We start from the raw sequence: 25,643 nt of genomic DNA on the forward strand, positions 1-25,643 counted from the left end.
GACACTGATATTCAAGAAATTTATACTTTCTAAAGATGTACAATGGAATAGGCTTGCAAACGGCTAGAGGCAGTGGTACTAATGGTTATGTGCAGAAAAACCTGGGTGCCGTTCGTCACCACAAAGACAAGGTCAGTACAATAAAATAGATTGTTGTAATATATTTAAGTGCTTTACAATCTGACCTGCGGAGGAGCCTGTTAAGTTATAAAGGAAAAATCATGTTTGTTTTAGAAATTTGGTTTTGCAGCTTCTGTTTATCAAACATACCCATTTGGTTTTGTAGCTTCTGTTTATCAAACACCCATTTGATTTTGTAGCTTCTGTTTATCAAACATACCCATTTGGTTTTGTAGCTTCTGTTTATCAAACACCCATTTGATTTTGTAGCTTCTGTTTATCAAACATACCCATTTGGTTTTGTAGCTTCTGTTTATCAAACATACCCATTTGGTTTTGTAGCTTCTGTCTATCAAACATACCCATTTGGTTTTGTAGCTTCTGTTTATCAAACATACCCATTTGGTTTTGTAGCTTCTGTTTATCAAACATACGCATTTGGTTTTGTAGCTTGTCTATCAAACATACCCATTTGGTTTTGTAGCTTCTGTTTATCAAACATACGCATTTGGTTTTGTAGCTTCTGTCTATCAAATATACCCATTTAGTTTTGTAGCTTCTGTCTATCAAACATACCCATTTGGTTTTGCAGACCACTTATAAGACTGAAGATCAGTTGAAAAAATTAGATGAGACGGCGAATAAAGGACCAAATGCTGAAATTCTACTTCATGAACGGAAAAGGAAAGTAGAATTGAAATGTTTGGAAATGCAGGAACTCATGGAAGAGCAAGGGTAGGGCTAGTCAGTATTCTTCTCTAAATATACAACTTGGCATGTTCTGATATGTTTGACATGTTTTTAAACCTCACTATATACATCAACAACTCTATTGCAGGTACAGTGATTCAGAGATAACAGAAAAAGTGTCTTTGTTTAGAAAAATGTTATTGGAGAAGGAAAAAGGACAAACAACAGGGGCAGCTCCAGTGCTTGATGAAGCTGGGCGACCGGTGTAAGTTCAATTATCTATTGCCAGGTTTCTGATAAAGCTGGGCGACCGGTGCTAGTTCAATTATCCACTGCCAGTTTTCTGATGAAGCTGGACGACCGGTGTAAGTTCAATTATCTACTGCCAGTTTTCTGATAAAGCTGGGCGATCGGTGTAAGTTCAATTATCCACTGCCAGTTTTCGATGCTATTATTAACACTGCCGCTCGTATGCGCTTTGATAGTTCTACAACAGTTTGGGACCACGCTCTATTCTAGAGGTAGTTCAAAAAGCTATCTGTTTGAATTCCATAACAATTTTTTTCCTGAGAAATTATGTAAATAATTTTAATGCATTTTAATGCAGAAAAGCTGTCTTTTCAAGCATTCGAACATTATTTTACGCCATAAACTGCAGTATTTTACAAAAGCAGGAAATATGTAAAGTATGGTTCAACCTCAGTCTTCATATGTTTAATTCAAGACTTGTCTTCAGATACCGAACAAAAATTCAAAGGCCGTCAGTTGCTGGCTGATGCTCTTTCTTCCTTATCTCTCTCTCATCTCTTTCCATCTCTCTTTATCGCCTTCTCTTTCATCTTTAGTATCCCAATGCAGTAGGCGCTCCTACATTGTAAACCATCCATTCTAAGGATTTTACATTATACAAACAGTAAATACATGTAAATTGCCAAATCCGTTCTTCCAAGATCGTCCCAAACTAATCCTTCAAACTTGTATATTTCAACACTTGGCAAAGCCATTTTCTAATTGTGGAATGAATTAAATTGATTCAAATTATTTGTAATGGGAATTATCATTTCGGACTTCCATCCAATTTATAACTTTTTGTATCGCCTTCTGGAACGGATTGTGGTGAACGTTGAAGCCAAGACTACATTAAATTTTTCATTAATGCTCCAGTAATAGAGTAGGCTAGTCCAGGGTAGCCCAGGGAGTAGGCTAGCCCAGGGAGTAGGCTAGCCCAGGGAGTAGGCTAGCCCAGGGAGTAGGCTAGTCCAGGGAGTAGGCTAGCCCAGGGAGTAGGCTAGCCCAGGGAGTAGGCTAGCCCAGGGAGTAGGCTAGCCCAGGGAATCTTCAATGTCAATTTAAGTCCATTTTTTTACTTTCTCCATCAACATCATCGTCTATGCTTCGAAGGATAAAAGGAAAAATGTTTTATATGGCTGAAATAAAAGAAAATATATCTTTCTATATGAAACTCAAAGTTTGTCGTTGGCTGTCTGTTCAGATGTCTGCCTGTCCAGTTATAGCTATCAAAATCTTAGAATGAAAAGCTCGCTATGTGCTGGATTAGAACTCACAAAAATTGCAACCACAAGTTTTTAACTACGCATTTAGCCACCGAGCTACACAGTCCTTAGAATTCCATTGCTTTTATCATATACCGTATACCCTTTTCTCAATTGCACACACTAAATGACTTATTAATTGATACATTGCACCCACTCGTTACGTTATAATATTTTTCGCTTAACTCAATGAAACGTCATGCTTTTTTATCCTTGCCTTACAAGAGCGAATTTGTTTTCTGTCATACAAAATCAAAATAACTTCTCTCGAAATTAAAATTTGGCTATTGTTGTACTGATTTACGCTGAAATAACAAAAATGTCAACATGCTATGTTTTCAGTTCAGCGTTATCCGTTATGGTAAATACCTATTAGCAAACAAATAAGGGATAAAATTTTAGTTAAAAGTTTGAAATTCACTAAAATACATGCTAAAACTTCTTACAAGTATGTGTTTAGTAAGAAGTGTAAGTACTAGTTATGTAAGTGTTAGTGTAAGTACTAGTAAGTATGTGTTTAGTAAGTACGTGTTAGTCAGCTAAATTCATATAAGTTAGATTCAGTGTTCATGTTACACGTTTGCCTCAAAGGTAAGCACTCACAGCGCGTAGTACATTTTAATGTTACATTTCTTGCAGGCCATAACCACAAAATGCACTAAAGGTATTGTAGGTAACTATAGTTCTAAGATTAACATAGAGTTTTATTACTATTTTTTAATGATGAATTTTATCAGGCAGTGATTGCATTAGATAATTGCTATGGGTTTCTACACCACTCTATACGTTCCGGATGATATTTTTCCCTTATGATGCCAACACTTAAATGAACTAAAATCATATAATTGTATTCCAAATAATTGTTCATTTTAATCGTAGCAATACAAACTACATTTAGTCATTACTTGCTAATAATTTCACATTTACATTTAAACACTTTTACAGTTTTATTTTTTCTCCTAATTTATTTTAACAAAACACTTCTGTCATGATATGAAATCTAAAAGTTACAGTTGTTTGAAAAAGTTTCAAAACTTTTACAGTTTTTATTTTATCTCTTAATTCTTTTGAACTGCACAAAAAAACACTCTTATGATATGAAGTTTGAATGGTAAAGGTTGTATAATTATGGTAAATAAACATAAATTTACTGTTCAAAGACTTTTTATTACTTAGGCATTCATCTAGGAATATAATAAAAGTGGTATCTGTCTGTTCATTTGTTTGTCCGAAACCAGGTTAGAGGTCAGGATAAACGATTTTAACGAAACCCCTAACGTTCACCTGGTAGACTGACACTAACACCTGCACCAATCGACTACTTTTAGGAATCTTTGAATAATTATTGCACAGCTACTTATTTTCTCGTGACACCTGATGACCTCACACAGCACACTAGACTGCCAGGCTACTATGTATAATAGAGATACCCCTCTACATCGTTTTCTCACCAAAGTTTGGTAAGAGAAAAAACAATATTGTAAGGCTAGCTATTCAACTCAAATTTCAAAACTTGCCCAGACTTTACGCTATAGGGACTTGCTTACGGGAAACGAAGCAAAAACTTTACGTAAATTTTTTACATTAAATAAAATTTATGTAAAAGGAGATTTACATTATAGGCATGTCTACCATATTTTGTGTATGTGTTTTGTTCTAATAGAAACTATCTCATCAAAGATCATATGAAAAAAGCACAAAAACATCAATGGTACCACAACTAATTTTTCTGTGTATTAAAGATATGAGAAAAGAGAGGGAGAAAAGGAGCAATGGAGTCAATAGTCAGGTTTTCTCCGCTGATCTCAGGGGTGTTCGGGACCTGAATTTGCGTGTATGTGCATGTGCTTTATTTCATCAGAAAAATGGAAAATTAAGATATAGTTGATATATTGATTAAATGGGAAAAAAATAAATAAAAGCTTAATTCCTACATATTAAGGTAAGATGAGGCCCACATGCGCAGTAGCACTGCAGCTGGTCGAGGCGCTGGGCCCACAGAAGTTTGCATATCTTGATCAGTAAGATCAGATTACCGGATGATTTTATCAAATAGTATGCTATAAATCTGCAGATTTATAAGTTATATAACAATAATCTATCAAATGCTACAAATATATATTCATGAACAAGTGACATAGATGAGCCACACTTATAATACATGCAGAGACAGAAATTGTCAAATTGACGTTTTGAAACAAAAATATTTGCATCATTCGCTCGGCCAGTTGCATTCTAATTGTTGCTTTTGATGGAACAAACATTTTCTGGCTGTGCAATACTTTCCACAACGTCTTTTGACATCAACTCTTCTTCTGCACTGCTGAACTAGTCGATATCAGCGCCAAAACATTTTTTTAGCATAGCAAAACTTTTGCAAGCGTTGCATTTTGCACAAATTAAATGTGTAAAAGTTTTGCTCGCTGAGCACAACTTTTAGCCTAAAACTATTCGTTCATAGAACATCGTAAATGTAAACCATTTTTCACATACTTCAACGTTTCAAGACCTCGTTGAACAAGGAACTACCATTAGCCTGATAAAGTTACTAAGTATTTCTATGTTGTTGTTTTCAAGTTTTAACAGAAACGAAACGAAAAACACTAAAGTTGGACAACGAGAGAATTAATTGTTATTGATGTAAACGATTCACTATTAATACGATTTCGTGGACACTTTTCAGCTGATCACTTGCTGTTACGGCTTCCTAAAGATCAAAGAATGTCAAAATGGTGGTCAAATGGAGGTGGCGTTCAATTAAAGGGTGGCGCTTTAGTTTTTAACCCTTCTCCCATAGTGGCGGTCAAATAGAGGTGGCGGTCAAATAGAATTGGCGTTCAATTAGAGGTTTTACGGTAAGTTAAAATATTTGGCATATTTCATTAAAATTCAAGTATCAGGCTGGTCTTGATTAATCTAGTCTTAACAAGTGGCTTGATTAATCTTGATTAATCTAGTCTTAACAAGTGGCTTGATTAATCTTGATTAATCTAGTCTTAACAAGTGGCTTGATTAATCTTGATTAATCTAGTCTTAACAAGTGGCTTGATTAATCTTGATTAATCTAGTCTTAACAAGTGGCTCGTGACATTTCTTTTAAAGCTATTTAATGTTAAAATTTTTCGTAAGTTTCTTGGAAGACTGTTCCATTGTGATGCAACTCTGTATTCAATTGTTTTTTGACCGGAAGCAGTATTAAGTATTGAGAATGGTAGATCGGTTTTCAAAAATCTACCATCATAGTGAGAATCTTTTTTACTTCAAATCATTTGATTATGTGAATGTACTATCAAAAGAATTTTATAAAGGTAATTTTTATCAACATGCAACACAAAAAGCTGAACAAACATGGACTTAGCTAATATTAGTAGTGGTTTATCAAAGATTATGGGCATTGGACGCTTTGGTGATACTGTATTAATAGTTTTTTAAAATAATGGAATGGAGCATTTCTCCATGATTTCAAACGATAACTAATTTTAGAGTTAATAAATCAGTTATATATTAGTTTCATAACGCTTCTGGGTAAAAATTTGGAACATTTATCAGGCTAGAGGTACATGTAGATCTTATCTGCTCATTTAGCTTATCAATCATCCCATACCAGGTATCTGTGTGCATCCCATACCAGGTATCTGTGTGCATCCCATACCAGGTATCTGTGTGCATCCCATACCAGGTATCTGTGTGCATCCCATACCAGCCATCTGTTACAATGAATTCCTAAGAAGCTGATTGAAGATGTCTCCTGGAACTCCAAATCAAATAATTTTATTGGTTTTTGTTATTGTTTTAGTTGTTATTGTTCAATTTTTTAAGCTCATCAACTATATCGATTGCTAGATTCGAAAAATAAATTTGTATTGTCAGCATACAGAATAGGTTTAAACAGGTTTTCGTGCTGGGCATCTGAAGCAGGAAATGTCAATTTTTTTTCAAATTTAATATGCCTGAAAGTATAGTAAAGATGCTAAAAAACCGGGGTTGGACTATAATTATCTCTATTTTACCATTGCTTTTTATTTGATATATCTATTTTATACTATGACTTTTGATATGATATCTTTATTTACTATTGCTTTTGATATGATATCTCTATTTACTATTGCTTTTGATATGATATCTCTATTTACTATTGCTTTTGATATGATATCTCTATTTACTATGGCTTTTGATATGATATCTCTATTTACTATGGCTTTTGATATGATATCTCTATTTACTATGGCTTCTGATATGATATCTCTATTTTATTATGCATTTTATTTTAGGACTAAGAACACGCATCAGCTTGCTGAAGCAAACAACGAAAAAAATGCCAAATTAAGAGATGCTTTTGGTTTGAGTGAATTTTACGTAGATGGTTCGTCCTTAAATCCGAATCGAAAGCACCAAGAACTGGAAGCAAAGGCTAGAAAGGAGGCGGAGACTAAGTATAAGTAAGGTTGTTTGTTGAACATGAAATCATGAGTTACATGGACTGGAAGTTCTTGTAAAGACATTTAAAACCTATTTCAGCATTGCTAACTGAAGTCGGAGAATTGAAATCATTCGTGTGGAAGCTCACTTGAATCATGATAATTTTTGTGTTGCCTATTCTTTCCATTTTTATCATGTGCAATTCAATAAACATTTCACTAGCCTACCTTGTTACAGGTTATTACTCAGCGATAATGATGACGACAATGAAAGTAAAAAGAAGAAGAAAAAGAAGCGCAAGAGAAGGTAGCTTGCTGCAATGACAGGCCTTTTAGTTGCCCCATCAAATCACTTATTATACTATACTAGTACTATACTAGTACTATACTAATACTATACTAATACTATACTAATACTATACTAATACTATACTAATACTATACTAGTACTATACTAGTGCTATACTTGTACTATACTAATACTATACTAATACTATACTAGTACTATACTAGTACTATACTAATACTATACTAATATTATACTAATACTATACTAGTACTATACTAGTACTATACTAATACTATACTAGTACTATACTAGTACTATACTAATACTATACTAATACAATACTAATACTATACTAATACTATACTAATACTATACTAATACTATACTAATACTATACTAGTACTATACTAATACGATACTAGTACTATTCTAGTACTATACTAGTACTATACCAATGCTATACTAGTACTATACTAGTACTATACTAGTACTATACTAATACTATACTAGTACTATACTAGTACTATACTAATACTATACTAGTACTATACTAATACTATACTAATACTATACTAGTACTATACTAGTGCTATACTTGTACTATACTAATACTATACTAATACTATACTAATACTATACTAATACTATACTAGTACTATACTAGTGCTATACTTGTACTATACTAATACTATACTAATACTATACTAGTACTATACTAGTGCTATACTTGTACTATACTAATACTATACTAATACTATACTAATACAATACTAATACTATACTAATACTATACTAATACTATACTAGTACTATACTAATACGATACTAGTACTATTCTAGTACTATACTAGTACTATACCAATGCTATACTAGTACTATACTAGTACTATACTAGTGCTATACTTGTACTATACTAATACTATACTAATACTATACTAATACTATACTAATACTATACTAGTACTATACTAGTGCTATACTTGTACTATACTAATACTATACTAATACTATACTAATACTATACTAGTACTATACTAATACGATACTAGTACTATTCTAGTACTATACTAGTACTATACCAATGCTATACTAGTACTATACTAATACTATACTAGTACTATACTAATACTATACTAGTACTATACTAATACTATACTAGTACTATACTAGTGCTATACTTGTACTATACTAATACTATACTAATACTAGTACTATACCAATGCTATACTAGTACTATACTAATACTATACTAGTACTATACTAATACTATACTAGTACCATACTAATACTATACTAATACTATACTAGTACTATACTAGTGCTATACTTGTACTATACTAATACTATACTAATACTATACTAATACTATACTAATACTATACTAATACTATACTAATACTATACTAGTACTATACTAGTATTTTTGAGCGTTTTCATTTGATCAGCTAATTAGTCTCATATATTATATATCATGCAAGAGAACATCTAATTAGATAAAAGGCTTTGCCAATTATTTTACATTCTACCAAGTGAATTGTACAGAAAATATGCTACTACAACCTCTGCTCTTTTCTGACCAGACATTACATCATTTGAGTGAACAGATAAGAGTTGCCGCTTTATCACATGACTTGAATAAAAAAGAAATGAACATCACACCTTGCATTAGTCATATAACAGTTGCATTCTAATTATAGAAGTCCATCGAGCAGCAGCCTAGAGTCTGACATAGATGATGGAGAGGCTGAGCCAGCGAGGCATCACCAACGGTAAATAGGCTATGCAGTCTTTGAGGAACCAGTAGAATTGTCCAAGTTGATATTCATGACTATCGCTTAGTATCCAAGTTTTTGTTGATGCTGTCTACAAACATTTTAATTTTTTTTCAGAAACAGCAAGGATTCTGTAAAAAATGGCTCATCACACTTTTCTGATGAACCAACTAAAACAGATGGTCACAGGGCTGACCACACTGACTCCTATTATGACAATAAGGAAAGAGCAAGAACAGACGAGAAAAAACACCATGATTCCAAATCTACACATTATGACGACTCTAGGGTCAAGCGTCGTGTGTCCCGTAAAAGTTACTCACCTGCCGCTTTAGAATTGCGCTCTAAGGAATATTCAGATTCGCGTAAAGATTCATCAAAGAAACGCAAGCGCAGATCAGAATCTTCTTCACCAGCGAAACGTTCTCGAAATTATAAGGAGGAAGTGAGCAGGTCTCGAAAAAAAAGCCAAGATTTGGTGTCACCTGAGCATAGACGTAAAAAAGATGAGAGTCGATCTCCTCATCGTGCCTCCCGTCATCATCGCTCACCTCCTAACAGTAGATATACTTCGAGAAAGCACAGTTCATCTCATTATGGCTCAAACTCTGAACATAAATCAGAGAGAACTAGAGGCAACAGGTCGCCTCGCAGATCAGAGAAAGATATTCTGACTAAAAGCTCTATGGAAAAAGGTAGACGATCAAGAAGAGATAGCAGTTCTCCTCACAACAGGCGTGCATCGATATCTCCAGAGAGATCCCGAAGGAACCGTGATTATACTTACCACGAGTCTGTAAAGGAGAAGCATTCGCATACAAGACAGAAACGTGAAAAAGTTTCGCCTAGGGGAGAAAGTAAGTATCCCAATGCGCATCAGCTTCGCAGTCCTGAGCCTTCTCGTGCTGCACAAGATTCGGAGCATGTAAGCTACTCCAGGAGTGCTGTTTCTTCAGAGCTTCGTTCTCGCAAATCAGATGATAGGCATCGCTCGAGTTCGCATGAGTATTCCAAGGATAACAGTTATGCTGAGTCTCACAAGCGGAGAGTGTGCACTCCACCTGTGCATGAATCTGACTGTCAATCACCCAGCAGAAACAAAAATGAAATTTCAAGTGTTTCATCTGATGTCAAAGCTAAGAAAGACATGCACACTTCTGATCCTGATGAGTCTCCTGGTAGCTCTGTATCGTCTCCTAGATCATCTCATAGATCATCGTCTAGGTCATCATCTAGGTCATCCTCAAGGTCATCAAGGGCGAAATCACAGTCAGTTGAAGCATCAGGGAAAAAATCACTTTCTCCTGCCAGTCCACGCTCGAAGAGTAGTGGTTCCTCTGACTCTGGCAGTGGCTCATCTGGCTCCAACTCTGATTCATCAGAAGATGATGGAGCAGCAGAACACTCAGAGCTTGAGAGAGCTAAGAAAGAGCCACACATTCGACAAGATCCTAGTCCACAAGCAGTTTCACCATTGCAACAGGAACAGATGTCGCCAAACAAATCACGAGGCTCAAGATCAAGTAGATCGAGCTCGTCGAATGGTCAGAGGTAAATTTGGCTATATTATATATCCTTATTAACGTAATCCTGATGTTACACTTGCTAGTCCTCTGTCATCTCTAACCTTGTTTAGTTTACTAGAATTTGCACAACAACGAATCTGCACTGAAAGTTGGTGATTGTGATGGTCAGTAAGAGATATTAGGTTTGTTTAGAGCATACCATCATACTGCAGTGGTCTTGTTACCATCTAATATAAACAGTTTGATTCAAGTATTAACCTTTTTTAAATTCTGATTGGTTTATGCGTTCATTTAAGATTTTGGTCAAGCAAAATATAGAGCTATTGGCTGCCATCTGCTGAGTTCTCCATGAAACAACTATTTTTTTCTTTAGTTTGCTCAAGGCAACATATGTGAGTAATTGCTATGCGGTATTTGCTCGAATAAGTATGCTTGATTCATGCTTCTGAAGTCCCTTCTAGGGCTAATGTTCATAAGCTAACTCTCAATCTTGCAGCTCTTCTTCATCGAGTGGATCTAATTCAGACAGTTCCTCTGACTCTGCAAGTGATAGCAGCGATTCAGAGCACGCCACTAAAAAAGAAAAGAAACCAGCCCTGCGAGGCTATCGTGTGGAGTCACTCTCTCCTTCTCCGCAACCAAAAAAAAGGTAAGTTCACAATTTATTACTATTCTCTCCATCATAGTTCTCTATCACATTTATAGTAAGTGTTACATGTAAATATTCTGATTAAAAAACACTATTGTTTTAGTTGTATGAGTGGATTTGTTGGTGGGTTGCTTAATATGCTATTTCATTTTTATAAAAAATTCCAGTTGATTTCTCACAGCAGTTGGGGTGAAAGCATTGTTAATACAGTTTAATTTGAATTGTGTCCTATTTATAACTGAATAAAGTAGCCTGTTGGAAAGAAGAGATCTTCAGCTGGCTCTGACAGCAAAAAAGTGGCTTCCTTTACTAAATAGCAGCAGAGTGCACTAATTTGCTTTTCCCAAATGAGGTTACTAATGGTTTCATCTTCACCTCTCATATAGTGTCAATATCTCTGTTTCATCATCACCTCTTATATAGCGTCAATATCTCTGTTTCATCTTCACCTCTCATATAGTGTCAATATCTTTGTTTCATCTTCACCTCTCATATAGTGTCAATATCTCTGTTTCATCATCACCTCTTATATAGTGTCAATATCTCTCTTTCACCTTCACCTCTCATATAGTGTCAATATCTCTGTTTCATCTTCACCTCTCATATAGTGTCAATATCTCTGTTTCATCTTCACCTCTCATATAGTGTCAATATTTCTGTTTCACCTTCACCTCTCATATAGTGTCAATATCTCCGTTTCATCTTCACCTCTCATATAGTGTCAATATCTCTGTTTCACCTTCACCTCTCATATAGTGTCAATATCTCTGTTTCATCTTCACCTCTCATATAGTGTCAATATCTCTGTTTCATCTTCACCTCTCATATAGTGTCAATATCTCTGTTTCATCTTCACCTCTCATATAGTGTCAATATCTCTGTTTCATCTTCACCTCTCATATAGTGTCAATATCTCTGTTTCATCTTCACCTCTCATATAGCGCCAATATCTCTGTTTCATCTTCACTTCTCATATAGCGCCAATATCTTTGTTTCACCTTCACTTTTCATGTAGTGTCAATATCTCTGTTTCATCTTCACCTCTCATATAGAGTCAAACTTGAAACTACTTTTTTAAAGAAATTCTGTATAATAGCAAATGTTGCTAATACACATATGCTTGTTATAATTGTGTATACATGTATTTTTATTTTTGGCGTGCTGCATTGTCAATCGGCCCTTGTTGAGTACTTCAATTAACTCATTCCATATTGTATGATCGGAATTCAGAATAGCCATAATCTAACAGATCGCTGCGCTACTTGTAAATTTGATGAATGGTCGCTGTTGGCGGCTGTTAAATGCATAAGAATTATTTTGATGAATGGTTAATTTATTTACATATGTGATATATTGGTCCCGACGTAGAATTTAGAGAGTAGTTGTCTTGCTTCAGTATTTCTGTACATCATACACAGTCCTACTCTAATTATGGCCAATTCCTCCATTATTTTGACAGACGATCAAGGTCACCGAGAATGCGAGCTCACCAGTCTAATCGCAATGATTCCAGGTATGATATCACCCTTAGACTTTCTAACGAACCATGTGATATCAAGCTTGTATCATAGCCCGATGATTATCTCCTTTTGTGTAAAACAGACAAAGTTGAGTGAAGTCAGACAGCGCTGCAATAGGATTGACTAAGGAGTGTGCACTCAAATATTTCTAATGTACACAGTCAGATCATGTGAAACAAGACAGAAATTCAATTCTAAAACAGAAATTGTTTTATAAAGATCTGAGCTGTCGACACATTTCAAGTAATCATTGCATGTAGGAGTCCATAGTCTTTAGTAGATTTTTCATGAAAGTTAATCTGCACACTCTGGTAGATGTATATTATAATAATGATACTCCATTGGTGTAATAGCAGTTGGTTGTAGTATTCTAGAAGAGGATATATTCATATCAAGTGTTTGCCATAATTTTACTATTGGTTTGTCTTGTGTTGCAGCATTGGGCGCATTCTATGTATATATGTACAAAAGCTGCTTCCATGTGTCACGTGATTGTCAGCTCATTATTAGCAATAATTTTTTCATTGTTCTCTATATTGACTCTTACCGTATGACTAATTATGAAATAAAATATCTGTAAAGAGTTTTTACTAATTAAATGGACAATAATTTGTTAGCCAGTTGGGTTTTTGGCTTTTCGTCATTATGTAATTTATTGATCTCCTCCATGTTTCCTTTTGCAACGGTGTCCAAGCCAGTCAAGCCTATAATTATTCATTTCTTCTATACATGTTAAGATGTGATGGAAACAAAATATGCTTGAGTTTTGAGCTGAAAATTCATCTTTAATTTAAACATATCTGAGGTAAGTCTCCGCTGGTGAAGAGAGGTGCCACTGGCAGTTCGTAATTACGGTCAGCCAAAAGCCTATCTATAGGGAGTGCTAGCCAGAAGAAAACCTTGGTTTTTACATCTGAAAAATTGAAAAATCTTTACTCACAACCCCTTCAAGCTTACATTGACTTTTTGTTTTTCACAGACAAAATAGGAGCGGATTCGGGTCTGTAAATCGCCCCAGATCAAGGACACCGCAACGCCGAAGGTCAAGGTCACAACAAAGACGACGATGGAAATCGCCGCAGAGGCGCCATTCACCTCACCGAAGGCGTCGTCATCGTTGAACTCTCTTGCTCGCAATTCATTGTCATACATTCTCTTGTAAATAAACCTTGTATTAAATGAATTTGCTCATTCCCAATAGCTATTCATGCTATACAGTTTTAGTTTAGTTTCTCTCAATATTTTTGAATGAACTAGCCGTTTTCATGGCTATCTCGCATCATCTGTTAGTATGTATACACATACATTACTCCAGGTCTGGCAAATTTATGGAGTGGAGTGTATAGCCTTTATTTCATCTACTGTTGCATGTATATATGACACCATTTGCTAGCGCATACATATATATTAAACATAAAATTATTGAGAACATTGCTATGGGGTAATAATATGCTGAAGGTATTGATTTTGTCTGTTTCAGCCATTGGATGGCAGTTGATGTCTACTTCAATAAAAATATTTAGTCTGTCAGTTGTAAAACCCTGAGCAAATGCTTTATCCATACTGCTCAAGGTAACTCTTCAGGTTCTCATCAAACAGGTCACATCTGTAAGGTCAGAAGAATTGGTCAACAGCACCAGATAAATATCGTTTCAGCTACCAATTTTTGATTTTCAGTAATGCGTAATGTCTGAGGTTTATGTCAATGCACTAGTATGTATATAAATAGAATCTGTTAAACATGACTTATGAGCAAAATATGACTTGTGAGGTTTACACAGATTATAGATGTAGATGAAATACAAATATTAAATACCAACCTGATGGGCATGTCTATGGAATAGTATGGATTCTTTAGTGCGAAGTCGGAATAAAGTTTGTACAGCTGATTCAGAAGGTTATCGACATAACTGAGCTGTGGATCTGTGAGAACTATAAATTTTATTCCTACAAACGTAACAAAAATGAATTAACATTTTTACTTTGAGAGCCGTATTACAAAAGTAGAAGATGACTCCCCTATTAGGTGCTCTAGCACTTGTCACAGCCAGAAAACAGATGATGACCTCTTTATGAGATCCTACAACTTGAAGGGCAGCGTGAAACGAAATGACGCGACTTCTCAATACGTGCCTATCCTACGTGTATAGACACCCTCCACAATGCCGACAAAGAGATCGAGTATAAAATTGAACTTGTGTGTGTATTTTATTTCATCAATCAGTAGAAATATAACATTAAGCAAAATGAAGATATGGTTATAGTGTTGATTAAATTAAACCAAATAAATGAAAGCTTATTTCCTACTTGTTAAGGCATGATGAGGCCCACATGCGCAGTAGCACTGCAGCTAGTCGAGGCGCTGGGTCCACAAGAATTGGCACACTTGAACAGAAGGTTTGGATTAATCTAGGCTTTGCAAATGGCTTTTAACATTGACTATAAAACTAGTAAATGCAAAAGTTTTGCGTAAGTCTATTGGAAGACTGTTCCATTGTGATGGTACTCTGTATTCTATTGTTTTTTGACCGAAAGCAGTAATGGTAAAGATAGAGTAGAATTTAGCAATTTGGTGTTATAGTGTGAATCTTTTTGGCTTTGTTATCACATGAATAAAATTTTGAATGAGCCATCAAGAAAATTTGATACAGTTTATCAACAGGAAACACCAACAGCTGAATGAACAGGGACCGAGATGAAGTCAATGGTAGTTTATTAAAGATTATGCGCATTAGACGTTTTGTGATATTTATTTTTTTTTAAATAACAAAATAGAGCATTTCCTCATGACTCCAGACAGTAACTAATTTTAGAGTTGATAAACCTGTTGTATATTAGTTTCCTAACACTTATGGGGCAAAAAACTTAGAACATCTGATAATCAGGCCTGACATAGATCCTATCTGCTTTATCATACTGTCCCTCTAGCAGGTGTCATACCGCACCTCTAGCAGGTGTCATGCTGTACCTCTAGTAGGTGTCATACTGCACCTCTAGTTGGTGCCATATTGTATCTCTAGTAGGTGTCATACTGCACCTATAGTTGGTGCCATATTGTATCTCTAGTAAGTGTCATACTGTATCTCTAGTAGGTGTCTTACTGTACCTCTAGTAGGTGTCATACTGCACCTCTAGTAGGTGCCTTACTGCACCTCTAGTTGGTGCCACATTGTATCTCTAGTAAGTGTCATACTGTATCTCTAGTAGGTGTCTTACTGTACCTCTAGTAGGTGCCATACTGCACCTCTAGCAGGTGTCATACTGTACCTCTAGTAGGTGTCATACTGCACCTCTAGCAGGTGTCATACTGTACCTCTAGTAGGTGTCATACTGCACCTCTAGTAGGTGCCTTACTGCACCTCTAGTGGGTGTCATACTGCACCTCTAGCAGGTGTCATACTGCACCTCTAGTAGGTGTCATACTGCACCTCTAGCAGGTGTCATACTGCACCTCTAGCAGGTGTCATACTGCACCTCTAGCAGGTGTCATACTGCACCTCTAGCAGGTGTCATACTGTACCTCTAGTAGGTGTCATACTGCACCTCTAGTAGGTGCCTTACTGCACCTTTAGTAAGTGTCATACTGTATCTCTAGTAGGTGTCTTACTGTACCTCTAGTAGGTGTCATACTGCACCTCTAGCAGGTGTCATACTGTACCTCTAGTAGGTGTCATACTGCACCTCTAGTGGGTGTAATACTGCACCTCTAGCAGGTGTCATACTGCACCTTTAGCAGGTGTCATACTGTACCTCTAGCAGGTGTCATACTGTACCTTTAGTAGGTGTCATACTGTACCTTTAGTAGGTGTTATACTGTACCTCTAGTAGGTGTCATACTGCACCTCTAGTAGGTGTCATACTGCACCTCTAGCAGGTGTCATACTGTACCTCTAGTAGGTGTCATACTGCACCTCTAGTAGGTGCCTTACTGCACCTTTAGTGGGTGTCTTACTCCTCTAGTTTTAGTGTTTTAGTGTGAATAGTGCCGGGCAACAACCCAATAAATCTTTGATCATTTGATTAAACTACAAGTTATCCTCAGCTAATGACTGGGCTACGGTATGTTTTGAAGACTGTCGCTCAATGATTCCATCGTTAAACCATCAAACACTCCCCATGTGTGTCTTCACTGCCCCTATTTGCGCTGTACTCTACTTTTTCACATTTTCTCTTTAGCTACTTTACTTTGGCTTGTTTAATAATAAATAGACTTTTCACAAGTACATTAAATTTAAACCTTTTTCTATACTAAGTGAATGCCCGACGTTGCACGAGTAATAAAAATCTTTTTGCACAGAAAATTAATTTTATTTAACATTTACAGCGTTTACCATTTTAACTTTTAAATTATCGTGTTTATTTCTGTGAGTGTCTGATCAATGCATGATTCAAATATTTGAAAGCTCGACGCATAGCTAAACAGGCTGTTGAAAAACATTTCTTACTACTTATGCTACACATTTATTCAAGATTTAATACAGCTTATAAACAGTGGCAGGTAATGTAGTTGCCATTGGCTAAGTTTCTTTACCCAACGAATTGGAGTAACTTGAATTAGTCTAAATATATTTAATAATTTTTAAATATATTAAATTTTAGGGTGGTGGGTTCCTAAATAGGTATAACAACCAATGAAATTTTATACTATGTGTAAAGAATATATCTAATATCTGTATGTAACAGCTAAAGAATTTGATTGTTGTACATGAAGTTCATTATAAGAAAATGAAAATACAAATCTTCAAAAACTTCGCATTATGAAAAAAGTGTTTTTGCAGTTCAAATAAATTTAGAAAAAAATAAAACAACTGTAAAGGTGTTTAAATGTGAAATAAGCAAGTGATGGCTAAATAAAGTCTGTTCGACTACAATGATTACAATGGCAAATTATTTGATACTGATACAATTAATACAAGCTGAGAAGGCAAAAAATCATCAGTGTACCTATGTTGAATATTAATGAGTACATAAACGTGTGTGTACAAAAAAGTCACCGTTGCAGAAGAAGCTATCTATCAAAACTTTGAATACAACAATACTGAAAACAAACACAAAATTGAGATATTGGAATTAAATACATCACTGAAGCACATGAAGGTAAACAATGTTATTTGTCCGACCGAGCAGAGAGAGAATGTATATCCCATTTTAGGAAGTACAGTTCTACTGCTGACAGTTTTTATTGATTGACTTTTGGTGTCAATCAGTCAGATTTGTTGTGAGTCAATGCAAATGAAAGTCCATTGAAAAGTTGAAGGCGTGTAAATTAAAACGGCATGTTTGAAAATGACAAATTAAGAAAATAAATAATGAATAAAAAGCTTTTAAAAGCTTTTAAAACAAAAACAAAAGGTAATATTAATTAATGATAAAAAGTACATACTTACATGTAGCTTGTATCCTGCAATCGCGGCTAGAAGTAGAGATGGTAGTAAAACTTCAATATGCCGAATGAATGTGGAAAACAATGCTGAACCGATATTTTAATAACCAAGTTTTCTCGGAGTTAATGTATTTCAACCAATTGCTGTCAACTGGACATAGGAACGACAACAGACAAACATAACACTAGATATATAGACTTGTTGATATATACACTTTATACACATGTATATATATTTAAGTTCTGCGGATGGATGGGCATGTAAACAAATGTTAGGCTACCATAGAGTACATGGCGGTAAATGTTACATTTATTTGCCTTATTTTTATGTTTACCTTCTTGGTTATTTCTCTTTAAACTTAACACTTGTATGTGCCATAGGTTATTTATAGTACTTTTGTTTCTAAATGGCACATATTTGCCAAGCAGTAGCTAATATGTGCCATTTAGACATGTATGCTAGCCATGTACAGATACTACGCATGGCTATCATACATATGTAGTATCAATACATTTATGGTTGCTTCAATGGTTCAAGAAATATATATTTTCTTTTTATTTTCATTCAGTTGTTTCAGCATATTTTTGACAATTTTCAGAATTTTTAACGCGCAGCCATAACTGAGTCAGTATTAAGCGAGTTCGTTGTTATATGAGGACTACTCGAATTCGGTTTGGGGCCAAGGTATATTACCAATCTTCAAGTAGTATATAAAATACATGTGCAGATTTCTAACCTGTGAGTGTCTGCATACAATGGAGTTTAAAAGTATCAGCTTCCAAGATCTGTATTCCAGAGGATCGCTCTTCAGGCGACAACTGGCATCCAAAAGCGAACAGTCTAATAACACAAAATATATTTCGTAAGAACTGATCAATCAAGAGTATTTCCACAGCAAGTGATAAAAAAATTTAAACAAACTTACGAATGAAACATGCTGGCTAACATTATCTTTTCATTTGTTGTTGGTTTCAAACGACCAAATTTGAGAGAGATCGGATAATGTTGAGGATCGTCTAAGTATTCCTTAACATCCGTGCCGTCCTCAAATGAGCAGCCTCGCAATGGTCGACCATTCGCAGCCAGCAAATAATGACCCACTAGATAATACAAGAACATCTTCACAAGACACCTACTGATTACATAAAAACTAGCCTACCATACTAGAAGGTACTAATACAAGGATATATTTGATACTTATTATGATATTCAATATTCATCAGCATTGTTGTTATGCACTTATATATATGTTCGTATGCACTTATATATATGCTCGTATGCACTTATTCTGGGAAATGAAACACTACTTCCTGTCACGGATCTTAACATGGTGGTAGCGTGGTCCATTTTCATTGCTAGTATTACTAATGTAAATCGATAAATATTTCTTTAATCTCAAGTTTGACTGTATTATAATCGACCAGAAAATGTCTCAACTACCTGCACCAAAGGAATTCGACTATTCTCGACCCGATGGCTTCACTGACTGGCTAAAAAGGTTTAAATTGTACAGAATTGCCAACGAACTTATAAATAAGGACGAAAATGTTCAAATCGCAACGTTGTTGTATACAATGGGCGAAGACAGCCAGCAACTCTATGACACCTTTTCATTTACCGAGGAAGACAAGGACAATTTTGACGTAGTAACTAAAGCGTTTCAGGATTACTTCACCCCTAAGCGCAACACGATTCACTTGAGAAGTCAGTTTCATGCTAGAAACCAGAGACCAGACGAGTCCATTGAGAATTTTGTCAGAGAGCTATATCTACTAAGCGACCACTGTGATTTTGGGTCAGAAAGAGACAATTCTATAAGAGATAGGCTAGTAGTAGGCATTATTGACAAGGAACTATCTGCTAAACTTCAACTTGACACTCTCGATCTTGCCAGGGCAATATCAATCTCCCGACAACACGAGCTTGTCAAGCAAGATATTTCGACCCAGGTATCTGTAGAAGCAGTCGCGCACAGCCAGTACAGTCGCAGTTTCCGAGACCACGAAAAGCGGCACAATGCAAACAGCCGGTGCAACAGTAACTCCTACAGCTATTCTGAAGCAACCACTGCCCAATCTCACACCATAACCAACTGTAACAACTGTGGGGGTAGCCATCAACGTCGACAATGTCCTGCATATGGCAAACAATGACACAACTGCAAAAAGAACAATCACTTCTCAAAAGTATGTAGGAGTAGGCGCAATCCAATGCCGAATCAGAAAACCGCATCAGAAATTGTCGACCAGAGTATGCCATGTAATGACAACAACGTATTTTACCTGAACGCCGTAACTAACATAACCGACAACAATGATCCTTGGTTTGTGAGTATACCTGTAAACCAGTGGTTCCCAACCTTTTTTTTGCATTTACCCCTTTGCAAAATTTTCAAATACAAATTCCCCCTGGAAAATGTGGAGTGTGAACCTATACTATATTGTATTCACTGAAGGGGCTACACAGGTACATATATGTAGGTCCGCAGCATATATATATATATACATGTATTTATTTGTTAAATAACTGAGAGTAGCATATATGGTAATAAGTCACGTCAACATTATTGTTTTTTCGGTACACTCAACGGGTGTGGGGTGAGATTATGAATTTTAATAAGACCGCTCCTGCTGATGTCTCTGTGCAAGTTTACACAAATCATGCTTTGTTTTTTATAATGCACAACTCAAGTCGCTCTCAAGGTCAAGTCGATTTATTTTCTTATTTTCAAGGTGGAGAATTGATGAAAATCCTACTTCGCGTAGTTAGGTACAGCTAAATGGCATCAGAATCTTTATTGCCTTTTCAGCAATGAGTGGAGAAATGTTTCTTGCTGAAAGCCAAAACTGGTCAATAGACATTGATCTGAGATCATCTTTCAGTGCAGAAATGTTAACCAACTCAACAAACTCCTATTGTAGCTCCTCTAAAATTTCTTCAACATTACGTTGAAATGGATTTCGTGTGATGTTGAGAATCTTTTTTTCTAAAGGTAGCTCAGGGAAGTAGCATCCAAATTTTGTTATGAGATCAGACAGGTGTTCAGTAATGGTTGCCACTAGACTACCAGAAGCAGGTTTTGTCTTCCAACAATTCAGTGAGTGTGGGAAAGGATACCGTGTTCCCAGTGCAGGTTCGTGTATGTCACAGTACCAGCTTTGCTTTGAAAGCATCAATGCTGTCATGAAAGGCAAGGAAATGATGATTGCTCCCTTGTAACTTCAAGTTCAACTTGTTTAGCGAGGCAAATGTATCAACCAGGTATGCAGTCTCAAATACATAGTTATCAGCTTTCATGGCTGCTAAAAGTTCATGCTGGCTTTTACTTTCAAGAAAATTCATAACCTCGGGCGTAGCTCAAAGAGCCTGCCTAACATGTTTCCCTTTGGCAACCACCTCACTTCAGTATGAAATAACAAAGTTGTAAACACGACAGCACCTTCAGAACGTAATGCTGAGAACAATCTGGTATTTAGTGCTGGTGCTTTGATGTAATTCACAACTTTTATGTTTACATTCAAGTTTGATTTCAACGCTTGTGGAAGAGTTTTTGATGCTAATGCTTAACGGTGAATGAATCAATGCACTCCTTCTATATCAGGGTTCTTCTGCTTGATCTGTCTTACAAAGTCTGATCTACATCCTAACATAGCAGGTGCTCCATCAGTACATACACTTATTAACTTCTCCCAACCTAACTTGGCCTTTTCAAGGAAATTTTCAACTATTTTCAACACATCTCTTGCTGAAGTTGTTCTAAGCAAGGGCTGACAAAACAGAAACTCTTCTTCAATGGATGTGTCATGCACATATCTATCATACTACAATAGCTGGGAAGACCAGCAACATCAGTTGACTCATCAAATTGTATGGCCCAAAAATGGGAATGCTTTAATCTTAGCAACCACTTTCTCTTCAACATTTGCTGCAATATCATCAATGCGCCGCTTCACAGTGTTGTTGGATGGTGGGAGGTCTTGAAATTTTTTGTCTAGCTCGTTTTCCAAGTACTATTGATGCGCAGTCTAACATACATGGCTTGATCAGGGTCTCTCCTATTGTATGTGGCTTTTTACACTGAGCAATACGGTAGGAAACAGCGCATGAAGCTGTAATAAGTGCATTACTATGAGCATAGAGATCTCCACTTGCATCAAGTCTACTTCTCTTTACTTGCCGCTCTTTGGACTAAAAGTAATCCCGGTCATTCTCAGCTAGTGTGGGGTGAATTTTTTGCGAGTGTTGCTTCAACTGACCGGGTTTCATGGAGTCATTTGAGAAAGTTTCCAGACATATCACACATTGCAGAAGCTGAAGACTGTTTTTCGTAAGATACGAAAACCAATAATCCAAGTAACTCTCAGTGTAGGTTCGTTTGTTTGCCTTTGACATCTTGCACTAATTAACAGTTGTGAAAATAAAACGGCGGCTGAAAAATATTATAAACGACCTAGAATCTGTTTGTACAATAATAATTATCTGTGACTGTATTAATATTTTCATTTGGTTTACTACTATAGATGCATGATTATGTGACTTATTTGCAGAAAAGCAAGTAAGACATAACATGAGTGATAATAGGAAACAATGTGAGCATATATGTTATTATACTTATACAAAGAATCTTATAGATTTTTTTCTTTTACATGTGATGCAGTAGTTGATAAGTGAGTGTGTCCTTGTGTCAAATACATGTGCACTGTGAGCAGCTCAATGTGAAACTAAGCCTTAGTTTGACCATAGTTACCAAGGTCATTGATTGAGGTCAAGCTGGCTTATTGGAATTTTTCCAAATTGTTGGCAGAGATTATTACATTTACAGTACCTACATGCAGACTGTATTACAATGAATGTACAGTAAAAGGTACTTGATCTACTACCCCAGCCATAATATACATGCAATAGAAGAGGAATGAGAACAGAAAACACATCTAGGATTTTGTTAAGGCTTAAAAGCGCGTTCAAAAAATGCGAAATTATAAAAAACTAAAATTCCCCCTTTAAAATGCCAAATTCCTCCCTGGGGAGAATTCCCTCCAGGTTGGGAACCACTGCTGTAAACGATTGCACAGTGAAATTCAAAGTTGACACTGGGGCAGATGTGACCATTCTTTCAAAGCAGACTTATGATTCATTGTCTAACAAACCCTTGCTGTCTAAAGCTGACATTCTATTGAAATCTGTCAATTCTGATGTTACTGCTTATGGTTATTTTGTTCTAAATACTACATATGATAAGAATGATTACTTTCTGAACTGTTATGTAGCTGATACTAGATCCGATCTTTTGTCCAGGGGTGCGGTGGAGCAGATGGCGCTCAGAGGTGCAGTGTCGAGCGTTACGTCAGATGTGCTCAAGGGTGATCCAGCAACTATTAAACTCTGCAACGACATCAAGCCCACTTGTATATATGCTCCTTGCCGCATACCTTTTCCCATGTTAGATAAAGTAAACAATGAACTAGACAGAATGATGAACGAGGGCATCATAAGATCAGTTACGCAACCCACTGACTGGTGCTCCACTTTAGTACCGGTTCAAAAAAAGTCCAGGCAAGTTAGACTCTGTATTGACCTCCGAGCGGCAAATCGTGTGGTAATTAGGGAAATGTATCTGATACCATCCTTTGATGAGCTAACCTCAAAATTCAACGGCGCAAAGATATTCTCAACTTTTAATGCTCACAGTGGGTACCACCAAATAGCTCTAGACGAAGCGTCTAGTTTATACACCCGTTCATAACGCACCGCGGCAGATTCTGCTTCAATCGCCTGCCATTTGGCATCACCACAGCGATTGAGATTTTTCAAAGGAAGATGGAGGATATTCTAAACGGGTTGGATGGTATAGTTGTCTATCAAGATATCTTGGTATTTGGGCCAAATACAAACGAACACGACAAACGACTTGACATGCTAATGACCAGAATCACAGAACATGGACTACAATTAAACGAAACAAAATGCACCTACAGACAACCAAGTGTGAAGTTCCTCGGACACATATTCAGCGGTGAAGGCATTCAACCAAACCCAGACACGATCCAAGCCATAGCAGCAATAGCCAAGCCAGTGGATGTCCCTGCATTAACAAGAATTTTAGGCATGGTTAACTATATGCAACGTTACATAGCAAACCTAACAGAACTAACCAGCCATTTGTACCGCCTCCTGCGCAAGGACACCCAGTGGACTTGGGATAACCCCAAGGAGGAAGCTGTTCTAAATATCATTGCCCAACTCAAGCAAACTCCAGGACTGAAACACTATGACAGTAGCCTTCCTGTTTCTATACATGTATGCTGCTGCCTCTCAGAACGGCATTGGTGCCGTGCTCACACAGAAAGAGCACTGCATATTCCTCGCATCACGTTCTCTCAATGACACAGAAAAGAACTACTTTAATATGGAGCGAGAGTTACTAGCACTTGTGTGGGGCTGTGAGAAGTTCGACCAGTACCTCCGCAGATTAGCCAGCTTTGACCTAATAACTGATCACCAGCCATTAGTTTCCATGATATATGGAATAGATATCAACAACACACCAACAAGATGCCAAAGAATGTTGATGAGATTCATGCGTTACAATCCTGTAGCAAAACACATACTCGGTGCACAGATGATCGTCCCGGATGCCTTGTCGCGGATCCCCCGATGACCAACACAAAGTTTGCATCAAGCTAACGGAAAAAGTTGAGACACATCTTACCTCGGTGAGGTCTAACTTACCTATTTCAGACAAAAGGATCCAAGAAATAGTCCAAAACACCCAAACAGACCCAACATTACAAGAAGCACTCAATCACACCCTAAATAGTTGGCCAAAGCCCAGAAAGGATGTACCCGGAGCATTACTGCCGTACTTTCACGTTAGGGCAAATTTATCTGTCGCTGAGAACATGCTGTTATACAACAACAGAATAGTAACACCTGACACGCTCAAAGCAAATACCTTCAAGGCGATACATCAAGGAATTTGGGGTCTCAAAAAATGCAAATCTCGTGCTGCCCAAGCAGTCTGGTGGCCCAAGCTAAACCAAGACATTCAGGTACACATATCCCAATGCGAATATTGCAATCTGAAAGCACCAGCCAATCGGAAAGAACCTATGATCTCGCACAACCTCTCAGACTCAAAATGGCACACTATCGCTAAAGACCTTCTCGAACACAACAGCGCCAAGTACATTGTAGTAGTTGACCTTTTCAGTCGATATCTTGAAATAGTACACACCCACAACACAACTACTCCCATTATTGTTCAAAAGCTAAAATCGATATTTGCTCGCTGGGGTATTCCCGTTAGACTAATAAGCGATAATGGTCCACCTTACAGCAGTCAAGAATTTGCCATGTTTTTGGCTGAGCATAGCATAACTCACATAACTAGCAGTCCGTGCTACCCACAGTCAAACGGCGCAGCCGAAAGAGCGGTACAAACCGCCAAAAAAATTCTAGCTCAACTTGACCCAGCTATTGCCCTGATGACCTATCGATGCTCAAAGACAGTGACATGATATAGCCCAAACCAAATAATGCTCGGTGCTGATATTAGAACATCGTTACCCAAACGTGACGCACCCGAGCCGGTCGATTCTCAAGCAATTCTTGGAAATGATACCTTCGCAAAGCTCGCAGCCAAAACGCAATATGATAAATCAGCACTCAACCAACCCCTCGACAACATAGAACCGGGCACATAGGTGCGTGTCCGATCGGGCG

General features: G+C 36.7%; 2 protein-coding genes across 2 annotated transcripts in view; one reads left to right on the plus strand and one right to left on the minus strand.

The window, feature by feature from the left end:
• On the plus strand, positions 1-14,067 carry LOC137385736 (serine/arginine repetitive matrix protein 2-like). Its single transcript, XM_068072274.1, has 10 exons — positions 1-131; positions 713-855; positions 959-1,075; positions 6,635-6,802; positions 7,020-7,088; positions 8,768-8,839; positions 8,960-10,393; positions 10,865-11,017; positions 12,477-12,530; positions 13,517-14,067. The coding sequence occupies exons 1-10, from the start codon at positions 36-38 to the stop codon at positions 13,656-13,658; spliced, it is 2,448 nt and encodes an 815-aa protein (XP_067928375.1). The 5' UTR covers positions 1-35; the 3' UTR covers positions 13,659-14,067.
• LOC137385751 (trafficking protein particle complex subunit 4-like) overlaps positions 13,674-25,643 on the minus strand; it is a 16,450-nt gene continuing 4,480 nt past the window's right edge. Inside the window, exons 2-5 of the mRNA XM_068072290.1 lie at positions 18,847-19,021; positions 18,658-18,761; positions 14,358-14,484; positions 13,674-14,143 (exon numbers count right to left, since the gene is read on the minus strand). Of these exons, the coding sequence (XP_067928391.1) occupies positions 14,092-14,143; positions 14,358-14,484; positions 18,658-18,761; positions 18,847-19,021 (458 nt within the window). The 3' untranslated portion in view covers positions 13,674-14,091. The remainder of the gene's footprint in view (positions 14,144-14,357; positions 14,485-18,657; positions 18,762-18,846; positions 19,022-25,643) is intronic.

The sequence above is a fragment of the Watersipora subatra genome, chromosome 1 (genome assembly GCF_963576615.1).
Source record: "Watersipora subatra chromosome 1, tzWatSuba1.1, whole genome shotgun sequence".
Lineage (NCBI taxonomy): Eukaryota > Metazoa > Bryozoa > Gymnolaemata > Cheilostomatida > Watersiporidae > Watersipora > Watersipora subatra.

Excerpts from the sequence above, each read along its gene's own strand:
- LOC137385736 (XM_068072274.1), top strand. The coding sequence starts at position 36 with ATGTACAATGGAATAGGCTTGCAAACGGCTAGAGGCAGTGGTACTAAT. Across the intron at positions 132-712 it reads TTCGTCACCACAAAGACAAG|ACCACTTATAAGACTGAAGA; the intron begins GTCAGTACAATA and ends TTGGTTTTGCAG. Across the intron at positions 7,089-8,767 it reads AAAAAGAAGCGCAAGAGAAG|AAGTCCATCGAGCAGCAGCC; the intron begins GTAGCTTGCTGC and ends TTCTAATTATAG.